This window comes from Gobius niger, assembly GCF_951799975.1.
Source record: "Gobius niger genome assembly, chromosome: 2".
NCBI classification, from domain to species: domain Eukaryota; kingdom Metazoa; phylum Chordata; class Actinopteri; order Gobiiformes; family Gobiidae; genus Gobius; species Gobius niger.
Window position 1 is genome coordinate 38888041 of NC_136853.1, and position 12300 is coordinate 38900340.

Here is a 12300-nt window from a genome sequence, read left to right on the forward strand (position 1 = left end):
GTAGCTCTTTAAAGTGACTTTCCTTGAGAGATGGTATACATTAAATCAACTACAAAGTCAAGAGCAGATACCTGTGTCTATCTTCTGCAGGCTGTTGCTGCTGAGGTTGAGCTGCTTGAGGTCTTTGGACAGCAGAAACTGTTTGGGTCTGAGGTGTTTGATGGTGTTTCTGGACAGATCCATCTGTACGATGTCAGACGGCAGGTCAGTCGGGATGTTCTTCAGATCTGTTGCAGGGGGACAAAACATAAACAATCAGGCATAATGTTACATGTGCAGAAAGTATATGCAATTAAGATTTGTGCAGTGAAATGGTACTCATGTACGAAACAAAAGAAAACTCCAGATATGTATTTCTTTAAAACAGTGATTCTCAATTGGTTGTTTATTTGGGACCCAAAAGACCATTTTCATTTGGTTGCAGGTCTTTTACAAATTGACAAATGAATCCAACAAATCCTATTTTCGATATCAAATGTATTTAAACCATGTGCCCAAAGTGGGGCCCCCAGAACACTTTCGTTGGCCTGCCAGAGGGTGACCTACTTTTGTATGTCTTGAAATAGGTCTCTGTCTCTTTAAGAACCCCCTTTCCGACACGCCCCCTCCACACGCTGTCAGTGGCATCAGTGGGGAGGGGTTTCTGCTGAGGAGCAGTGGTTGGTTACTCGGCTGGTGACGAAAGCTCGGAGGCGTCTCCAGGAGGTGGGGGCGTTCCTAGGAGGACTCAGGCAAACCTATACCTTAAATGGCCGCCATCAGAGTTTTTACAGATTACTCAAAAATGCGTGAATGTGCCAAGGCAACACTTCAGGCATGTTTTTAATCAGGGAATGACATAATAACATGATGTAAAGCTTGAAAAAGTCGATTTAGCATAATACCCCCCCTTTAAGGACACACTGTTATATGTGTTTCACACTTGACATCGCTGTATTTGGCCCGTGACCCACTGGCACTTTTTCATTTTGGCCCTCGGAGATCATCATTATACGTTGAAATTAACATATTTCAATTTGGCTCCCGGTTGGTCGTAATACGTGGGTCCTGAAGCTACAGATTTGAACAACTGCTTTAAAATGCAGAGAGTATTATTGCACATGACAAGTGTTCATCAAGCCTACCCATAGACACCAGAATGTAGCATATTCTACAGTTGTTGATAGAGTTACGGGCAGGAAACCGATGTCTCTCACAAACAGCATTCAAAGGGTGAGTGTAACGTCCCACAGTCTGCAGGAGAGATGGAAACGCAATCATCCTGCAGCATACATTTTCAAGATGTTGTGAGTGGGTTGTGAAACATTTAATATTTTCAAGATGGAGTCAGTTGTGAGAGCCTGTTTTACAATATTTCACTCCTCCAGTCTCTCTCATGCCATAAACAGACAGTGATGCATCCGACAGGGATTGTCACATTGATACAAAAGGCATAAGCCACCACACTGAAAAACAAGGTTCAGAGCTTGGCAAGAGTTCAGTCAACAAAAACGTGTTCATGTAAGGCTGTAAAAGTGCTAAAGCAATATAGCAAGTTGTGGAGATGTGTTTGTGACTTCTCTGCGATGTCACTGTTACGTCAGTTGATCTATTCTCCATCTTATTCACCTTATTCCAGAAGTTCTTGTGGGCGCCGCCATGAATTGTGCCCACCCCTTATATCTTATCACATAGGACTGGAGAAGTCCAGATAAAATCAGTTACTACACGAAAACAAAGCCGTTTTTAGGCTGTGCAGAGAAATGGTCAGTGTCGACTTGTTGGTGCAAATGAACATGGGATATTTTACACAAATCAATTGACTAAACATCAGATTTGAGCGGCGAACGTTTTCCCTCGTTCTCCAAAGCAAAAAGAGGCAAAAGTGGGCAGGGCGGAATACGGTGAATGAAGGCAAGATGAAGCCCCATGAAGCATAGAAGCATCGCAGCCAACTGAATCGCATCAAGGTGCTTTATTTGCTCCACTACGCCTTCATGTGGACAAGAAATGTATAACATGCTGAGTGCTTACAATAAATGGTTAGTTAATTTAGAGAGTTGTGATGTAGAATCTGCTTGTGTTACTTTGTTTATTTCTAACCCAAATACCGTAGATTTAATATAATAAAGATGAGCGGGTTTCATTCAGGGTCCTGAGACGTGTGTGAACCTTAATGGCTGCTCTATCTCTTCCAACGCAGCCTGTTCCTTAAAAGGGCAAAAAGGCGGGAAGTCCTGCAGTCGAGGAGGGCCTCCACAGAGCTCCAGAGCTTGATTGACAGGCTCTGGAGCCAGTCAATGCACTGAAAATGCTTCCAAATTCCAGGCTAATTAACAAAAATGAGCGTGGTTAAAAATATTTCACCTACGATGCGTGGTCACATGGGTCATAGCGATTTTTAGAAAAAGAAAAACTCTTTGGAGCCAGGCTTTTAAGCTGTTTTTAGGATGTTTGAAGTCTCACTAGAAGAGTCTCTTGGAGTCGCCCCTGGCCACAAGGGGCCATAAGGACCATAGAGAAGAGCGTTCCTCGGCCATTGACAAATACACAAAATGTGAGGGGGAAACACACGACCAGCACATCATTAGTCAATAGGCAAACTAGTGGGGGTCAAAGCAGAGTTTTTCAAAGCACCTAATCTGACATCAGGGCTACACGTCTGTAAATTATCGACACTACTAACACATGTCTTTAGAGCCGTGGTTCCCAACCGGGGGGGGGGGCTCCCCAGCTGGGGTCTCCTGGGATTGCAGCTGGACCCAGAGCTTTGCCTGGTCATGTCATAAATTATATAATTTGAGCAGATTATACAGTTAAAAATGATCAGATATGACTGACACTGATTTCAGTTTATTTGTTTGAATAATTCTCGTATTTTGAAACATTATGGCGGCCACAGTTTTGGACTCGGGGGAGCGGCCCGACTACAGGAGACGGGGATGATTGTGGCCAAGTTGAGGCAGATCCTCGTCAAGACATCTGCGAGCTGGTAATCACTGGCTTTCAAAACTTTCCCAAGAATCAAAAACTTTCTTACACAAAGAGCAAAGGCAATTTTATAACTACCCACATTGAGAAATTCTTCTTTTTGCAGGTCACATTTTCTTTGTGCATTTCATAATGGATTTATTTCTTTTAAACGTGTTTTCCACCATTACAGCACATCTTCCACCTGTCAGTTTGTGATGAAATACGAAACTGACCTGTGATTCAGGTCAACTCTGCTCCACAACAATGTCAAAAACAGATGGGGAAGAGGCTTTGAAGCAACATCGAGCAAATGATCATTATCCTTTGTGATGTGTTTTAGAGACCGACAGCCGTCTAATCATATTTACACAGTTTCCATATACAAAAATCATGTGTACTGCGTTGCACTGTAGTAGTATATTTGTATAAGCATCCAAGGATACTCATTTCCTCTGCAGCTTTATTTGCATTTCTTGTGTATTTAGATAGAGCATACGGACATGTTTATTGTGTGCATGTTGCTTTTTTTATGCGCGCACAATGAAACACATGCTCACTAGGCATCATTCAAAACCAAATCCCAGTGCCTACAAAAATATAAACGTGCACAGATGAAGGCAATTTACCCGAAGACTCAAATTCCCAGGATCCCTTGTGGCCCATCAGCCTTCTTCCTTTTGCTTTTCGGTCCAAGAGAGATACAGCTGCACTCCTCTCGGTGGTATTCGGCAGCGACAGAAGTAAATGGTGAATTGTACAGCATTGCCAATAAGGTTTGAAGACAGGATTTGAAATTTCTACCAACTCCTTCATGAACTCCGCTTGAGTGTTAATCTGATAAGTTTCACGACAGACTGGTGAAAGCCAGACGTTTTATTAGCCACATGTTTTAATAATTGTAACATATCTTTGGCATAACGACTGCTTCCTGCTGACTTACAGAGAGTGTCTGCTGAACGCGACGAAAGAAAATATGCCAGAGGTGATTCATACACGCCTGCGATGAAGATTTGGGCGAATCTGCTGCGGTCATCATGCTCCTGCAACATGGTCTGACATAACCCAACGTTTAGCCTCGACAATCTTCAACAAGGAATAATACAACCATGACAAAGGTTCTTGACCCAGCCTCTGTACTGGGTTGTTTTAATGTTTAGGACCTTTCACCTCTCACCTGAAGAGTCATAGCACGAGAGTTTGAATGGGGTTTATATAGCACTGGGCAATTAATTGAATTTTAAGGCCGATCACGATAATCGCGTGGTGTGTTTTAATCGACAGGAGAATTGGCCAGTCCTGTCGCATTCTGGAAAAGATTATGGACGGCGCAATGCAAATCCAAACAAACAGGAAGCACAGGGTGGCACATGCGGAAGCTCGAGGAGAGTACCTGGTGGTTTTACGTGTAAAAGCAGCTACAAAGTTGCGCTAACTTGTCAATGGGCAAAACAGAAACACGCGAGGAGCCGTCAGAGGAACAGGACGCATGCGCGGGGATGAAGAGTTTACCTTCAAAGGGGAAAACTATCTTTTGCTATTTGGACCATGTGGATTTATTTTGAGGCTACAGCCGTGGATTAGCTGGACTTCTAACAGTGATTTGTAAGTTTGATCGTCTTTTTACTTGTACATATGTACATATTAAAGGCCAGAGCCGGTGCTGGCCTGTCTGGGGCCCTAAGCAAAAATCCACACGAGGGCCCTACAGTACGCATCCCATGGTTATTCGAAGAGCGAACCCATTTATGGTCAAAATGGTTCCGCTGTGCATTAAGATAATGACCTCAATTCAGGTACCGTCCCTCTGTGTGAGAACCACTAACCACTAAGCCACTGTGAGACTTAGATTTAGGACTACTACTAGTCTATTTCACAACTTTTTTTAAATGGTAAATGGCCAATGGTCACATTCTCTCACCCACGGTTATTTCTGTCTGACCACTGAGAATTAGCCTGTGTGTAGCCCAATTTGTTTTAGAAAACAAGACTTACTGTTAGTAACTGTGCACATGAGAACCGTGTGGATTCAACTCATCTTTGAGACGAAATAGGCCCGTAATAACAACGTGTTGATTAATCAGTGAAACAACATCGTAGTGTGACTACTACTGCCCTTGCAGCTGCGGGGGCCCTATGCAACTTGCATCGTTTGCCTTTTATATAGGAAAAAACGGCTCTGTTAAAGGCGCTACCAGACTTTTTGATTGCAAGCAATGAAAGGGGAAGTCACTAAATTAAAATGTTAGTTGTGGTTCTTTCCTAGTATATTTGAAGCATTCAAATTCTTTACAGGGACAAGTTTATAGGCAAATTTCACACCTTGCAGGGTCACTTTTCAGGGTCACGTTTACAAAAATGCTACAAAAATAGCCTGAAAATTCATTAAATTGATACAAATGTTTTATCATTTGATGCACGCTGTTTTCCCCACAAACATTTGAGTTTACAATATACTAAAGGAGGATAAAATAATTTTCATTCAATTTATAGAAATAAAAACAGGTATAGCTCCTATAATTATTAAGTTGTTTGTGTTTTACTCCATGAGGTCGTGGCCTTTTGAGGCTCCGCCCACAAACATGTGCTCGCTGTCTGCTTCTGACATTCTTCAAACATTCCACTTTTTTGCGTCTCCTGTGCAGATGTTTGTGTGCTGTTGTGAGGGGACTGTACTGTGAAGTGTGGAGTTTGTTTTTGCTGTTGAGTTCGCTGGAGTTTTCAGTTTGCATCTGTTTACTTGCTAGTCCAGGGAAAGAGCACATTTTAGTGTTTTTTTTTCTTTCTGTTTTTTCTTTCTGTTTCTTGATGAAAAATTAATGCAACACTTGATCTTTGGACTTTGCAGAAGTTTACTGGGATCCAGAGGTTGCAATAACTGAAAATTCCCCATCATTTACGGAATATTTTTAGCTTTGACGGAAATAATTTGAGGCCATTTGTCATTTTGACGGATTAAAAATCAAGCCAAGTCCAAACTCAGCCCTGCTCTGTTTTTTTGGGCCGTTTTTGCTGCTTTTTGATTTTAGTAATGGCAAAATGTGAACTGTTAAGGTGGGGGTTAAGTGGTGTGTACTCCGTGGCAGAACATACCTACGAGAAAGCATTTCGCAGCCCGGGTGAGCACTGGTTGATGGGAAATCCTAGCACGGAAGATGACGCACCATGAACTCCCGCCTCTCGTGCTATGATTGGTTCGTCTTGGTTTTGCCGGAGATTCAAACCGCACAATTCCAGACTGTATCCCCTTGTATCTCTTAACATGGAGGATCAGACTGGCTCGTGCCAGGCTATCGTTACGGCACCTTGTAAAAAGTCATTGTTGTGATGTTACGTACTTACACTTGGAACTTGTTATCTAAAGTGTAACCGATTTACAGTCCCGGGCTGCGACTCATTAGCATGACCATGGGGTTTTGATTTGGGGTCGGAGCAGCTACTGTAAATAGAGGACAATCTAACTTTCAACAGTATAAATGAAAACCTATACTCTATGCTATGATCAATCGCTGTCCGCCATGTTTCAGGGCTCACCATGTTTATAACGTTGATAAATCTTGAGACATTTTGACATGATGCAGCCAGGCCTATTAGCATCATAATGACATCATGAGGTCTGCTAAACACAGTTAGAGCTACAAGATAGGATAGTGGGAGAATATTGCTCTTGTAGATAAGCCAAGTGAGGTTCTCTATGGGAATGATTACATCAGAGGGGTAGCTAAAGGATACTTCGGACAGAAAGTCAGAGACCAGTTGTGGTTTGGAAATGTACGGCAGAGGGTTAGTAAATATGGAAGCAAAGATTTGAAAGTATGTGCAGTCGGATAAGAGGCAAGGTACTGCCTACTTTATTGTCCCAGTAGGAAAATGCAGTGCAGCGCCCGGACGAGTAAAGTCAAACGCCGAGGACAACACAATACATTTGTTTATTGGAGAAGAATAAAGTTACGGTGTGAAGCAATAGAGGAAAATTATTCCAACTGCTGTTTTGCTAAATCACCAACATTGCATAATTTGGAAATTTTCTCTGAGCAAAGCACACTTTTTGTTTCACAAGACTTGCAGGAATCAAATTGTTTGTGCTCAGGTCGCCATGGCAGCTGTGTGTCACTAATCCCCTAAATGACAACATTCACAATGCAATTACTCTCACATATAATCCTTGGTAAACCCTGGATTCTGCACTGTTAAGGTACTTGCCAACACAAAGCAACAATGGCTACTTTCAAGCATTTGGATTCCCATGGTCTGCGCCTGTGTTTTAGCCAGCTTTTCAACCATATAATTGTTAGGGGAACTTCAACTTCATAAAAAATAAAAGACCAGAAGCACTACTGCACTACTGTACGGAAACTCCTTGGCAAACAGCGACCTGCAAACTAGTGTGTTAAAAGTCTGGCCGTAGTTCAAGCTTTACTTGAAATAACACGAAGGAAGATTCATGCTTTCTGCTGACTACATGCCCAATGCTCCATGAACCATGAAGTCCAGGGAGAGACTGAGATAATATCGAAAGCATCGGCCAAAAAATCCAAACATGACTGTGCCCAAGCAATTTATGATGCCCCTGAAACATATTTTCGGAGTTAACAGCAAGTAATAACTCAGTCCATGAAATAACAAGCAAAATCTAGACGAAAGTTGAAAAACGTTGTTCTGTCTGTGCCATAGTAACCACACGGGATTGGGCATTTCTGCTTGAAGTACAGTTTTACGAAAAGAACTCAACACATCATTCACTAAGCTTCAATGCAGATTACCTAATGCAGTAAAGTTAAACAGTTAAACACAAGAATAGTCCACATGTAACAATATTTAATGAATAACAAGTAGCTTTCATATTGTTCCTTTGCCGTCAGTTCTAGCGTCAGTGTGGAGCCGGGGATGTGTGTGGTAGACCTCAGAGTAACAAGACCACGAGCAGAAATATATGCTTTGGAGACGGGGAGATTAGTGAAAGTTTCCACTCAGATACTGCAGCTTCTCTCCACTCCTTTTTTTTGGTTATTCTCCATTATGGATTGTATCATTTTTAATATATATTCGTCAATTTTAGACTTGTGTTCATTATAATTAGAGGTCATCTTGTGTGTGCTTTTAAGTTATGCCAGTTACACTAGTTGAAATGTAACTTAGTCCGATTTAGATCCATTTAAAGTCCTTTATGGACCCACTTTAGTCCCGTTTTGATCTTGGAAGAATTTGGAAGCTAAAATATTCTGTTGGCATATGATGAGAGAAGTTTCAAAACCTCTGCTCTAGTTTAACCTCTTAACCGAGCACGTTTTCTCCAGTTTGACTTTACCTAAATCTAAAAGCTTCTTGAAAACAGCGTAAAAATAGGGACAAAAACAAGGCATAATGGAAGATGAAAATGCAGCAAATAAAGACAAAACAGGCGACAAAAATGCTATGAAAAAGGGGCATAACAATTGCAAAAAAGTGACAAAAATGCAACAAAACAGACAACAAAAACTGAAAAGCACAAAAAATCCCGACCAAAAATGACAACGTGGCAACAGGAAAGATCTTTGATCAGTTTTGTAGGTCTTAGCTTTCAAATGAGGCATTACACTGACCTATGGGTATACAGTAGCTCCAATCGAGAAGCTTTTAGATTTGGGTAATACCGAACTGGAGAAAATGTGCTCGGTTAAAGGAACAGGCCACCGTTTCTCCATACCGAGATATATTCTTACCTGAGCTTAGACGAGTTGATGTGTACCTGTCTGGTCTTTGTACGTGCGCTCAGTCACGCAAATAGACCAAAGATGTTGTTAGCATTTAGCCTCTCCCAGCATATTCCTATAGCTCCAAATTGAGGTGAAGTTAGAAGCGACCGAGCTACCACGATCCAAGTATAGTTACATAGTTATAGTTAAAAAAGGGGGGGTAAGGCAATATAGCTGTAACTGTAATATAGCAGTAACTGTATTTAAATAGGGAAAACGTGGAAGAGCTCGGTCGCTTCTAACTTCACCCCCGTTTGGAGCTATAGGAATATACAGGGAGAGGCTAAATGCTAACAACATCTTTGTTTTGTTTTTGCGTGACTGAGTGCATGCATAAAGACCAGACAGTTACACATCAACTCGTCTAAGCTCAGGTAAGAACATAACTCAGTATGGAAAAAAACGGTGGCCTGTTCCTTTAAGGCAGGGTTTGTTTTGATCTTGTTTGGGGTTAATATCTTTGTAACTGCTGGGATGTGACAGGAAACAAAAAGTTCACTATCTTCTCAGTCAGTACAAACAAACTAAGATGATTCTGTGTGTGTGTGTCAAACAAACAGAGATTCGCCCTTAGCGTTTTTAATACTCTGCTATGGTGTGAAATTAACAGTGCTCTGACAAGAACTTAATTAAAGAGTATAATCCTACAGCCTGGTTCATTTAGCCACACTTGCACATCACAAATTTCTTTTATGGTGCGGTGAGGTTTAGACAGCAGTGAAATACAACAAGATGGATGGCACGGACAGAGCTGGCTTTGTAGTGGCTCAGATAAAGAATCGCTTCAGTTTTGGAGCGAGAAAATAATTAGGAAAGTATGCAAAAGGATTCCCCCGGCAGACACAGATGGCGCATTGTGGGGCTTTTGGCATATTATTGACGCTTCATGAAAGATTGCTCTCTTCGGCATTTATAACTGCCATGCGGCCAAATGCTCAATTAAAAGAGGGAAGTCATTTGATGCAAACCATGGACAGATAGATCTTTCATGTCGGGGTGCTGACATGTTCATTTGATGTGCTTTGAGGAACAGGGGGAAAAAAGGAAAGATATTGAAGCCATCAAGGTCAGAAAACTCCCTCATAAAAGTGCAAAAACCCCGACTTCCTTCTCAAACTTTGTAACAACTTTTAAAGGAACACTGGAAAAGTTACTGCCACCACAATCGAAGCTTCAGAGTGGCATTTTTACACGTAGAGAACCAGATGTGAAGCTGGAAAAAGAGTTCTCCCTCCCTCCACGGTGCAATCCATCTGCAAAGCTCCCTCCAAACCCTGTAAATCCAACCTTATTTTTGACTGTCACAAATGATGACTCAGCAACTGAAGGCCCGGGTGTGGAAGACTGTCTTCTGAGGGCAACACAATTAAGTGGTTTAATCTCTCTGAATGGAGTGGATACATTTTGTTTTACTGAGGAGGATTACGGATTAAAGACGACCACACAGGCTGAGTGCAAGAATGAGCTCCATTTTCAGTGGGTCGTGAGGCATCGCCAAAAATAATGGGCGAGAAGTTGTTTTCAAGTTTTGATAATTACACTGATAGGGATTTAAAATAGCACTGTCTGACCAAAAGATAAACCATCACCTGTATTTAACTAACTGTTCTGATCTGGGGTCGCTGCAGTTGGTCAGGTCTAGGTTCGGCAACACTATGTGCCCAAAGAATGAGGTCAGATGAGTGCTTGAACAATCGATCAATGGATTTATTCTTCTCCGATGGCACGGCTCGGTTATATGGAAATACCAGGATTAATCGGGCTCCCATTGTGGTTCAGAGAGCATGAGACATCCTTTTCATACACGGACTGGCCACTACAGAGTCCAGATCTTTACCTCATTAAGAGTCTTTGGGATGGGCTGGAGAAGGCTTTGCGCAGTTGTCACGATTTGTTTTTTTTGTTCCCCTGTTTTTGCATGTTTTCCTGTCTTTGCCTCTGGTTTAGTCCTGTGTTTTATTTTGACATGTCTGTTTTGTCCTTGTGTCGTTTTGCTTTACTTCCCTGAAATCGCCCATATATGGTCAACAGTTAAGAGGGAAAACAATTTGGAGAAAAATCTAAACTTTCTCTAATTATTCAAAAACTACTTTAACAAATCCTGCATCATGAATATAGTTTTCCACTAAATAAAGATTAAAAGACATGGAGAGGAGCAAAGTGGTTCAACAGCCTATAAAAATATAAAAAAATGGAGAATGCTACATGTTAGCATCGTGCTATTGCTAGCGCTGGCTACGACTGCCGTTTTTTCGCTTCTACTGAACAATCTGCTGTGAATAAACATCCATATGGACCCGATTTAGACTTGACTTTATTTGTATGTGATAAATATGTTTATATTTAACCAGAAAATCGCTCAAAAGAGTGAAATATTGTGTTTCCCAAAAGATTCTGTTTCCCCCTTGATGAGGCCACGCCCCCTTCTATGACGCGATGCCGTCTGTATCTATTGCCTGCCCCGCCCTGATGTGTTACACCCGTGCCCCGTTTCCTCATGTATTTATACCAATGGCCGCTTGTAGCAGAGATTCACGGCGACGACGCTAAGGCCGCCATTGCTGCAGCACCTCCATATAGTGGCGGCAGAACAAGCTAGTTTTACATTGCATATCATTGGACTTTAGACACGTTCTAAACAACAGTAAAGCCTGGTGCCTATTTTTAAAAACGTTCTACAGCTAGATATTGCTCTGTGGTAACCCTGGGTTAGGCACAATTAAAGGGACCAGGCGGGTTTTCGATTTTTTTTTAGAAATCTCGTATACTAATGAGGGCCGGACTGTTAGAATTGGATGCGGCCGAATTACACGTCACACAAGGGCCGAGTCGACAGTGAAGATCCCGCCCTTATGCCCTTTTTAGGAACATGCTTCGTCAGAGCTGGGGAGGAGGAGTCTGTAAATCCGCCATGATTTCCCCCTTGAAAGTAGTTATTTTGTTGTGAGTAATTTTTGAGAGTCTATAAAAAATATGTCTATGTTTTATACCCCTGGCTGTTTCCCAAAGCCTAGGTACCTTGCCTTGCCTTGGTGTTGAAGGCAGCGCCTCCTATAACTCTCTTCCTTCCAGTCCAATGCAAGTGTCCTGCCTTGGTCCAAAAGGAGCAGCTAATGGAACACACTTCAGAGCTAAAGGAAGTGACATCACAAAAAGGAAGATATGTTTCATTTGCTTGAATGTTTGAATCAAATATATACATTTCAAGTTTCTATTATTGACTAAAAAGACAAAAACCTAAAGTTACTTATTTGACCAAATCTGGACAAAAACTTAGCTACATGTGCTTTAACAAGTCACAAAGCCAGCTCCACCTTTTTTCCTATTTTTTTTTTTCTAAGAGCAGTGGTGCATTATGGGTGATTTTGGCTGGAGCAAGACAGCGATGGCTACACTGATGTATCCTTGGTAAATCAGCCACATGCTAACCAAAGGGAGGACACCGGCCTCCAGACGACTTGGACATTGGAAAAGCACTTTCCAGCACAGGCAGCGAGTGATGCCTGACCACGACCACATCAGACCAAGGCAAGGCAAGGCACCAAGACTTTGGGAAACAGCCTGTTCCCATGTCCTTCGTCGGGTCAGTGTCAGCCCCGGCTCCTTTGAGTTTTTG

General features: G+C 42.0%; 1 protein-coding gene across 1 annotated transcript in view; it reads right to left on the reverse strand.

The window, feature by feature from the left end:
- The window catches only part of lrrc17 (leucine rich repeat containing 17), a 45968-nt gene that overhangs the window by 16466 nt on the left and 17202 nt on the right, over positions 1-12300 (reverse strand). Inside the window, exon 5 of the mRNA XM_079552496.1 lies at positions 72-227. Coding sequence (XP_079408622.1) covers positions 72-227 — 156 coding nt within the window. The remainder of the gene's footprint in view (positions 1-71; positions 228-12300) is intronic.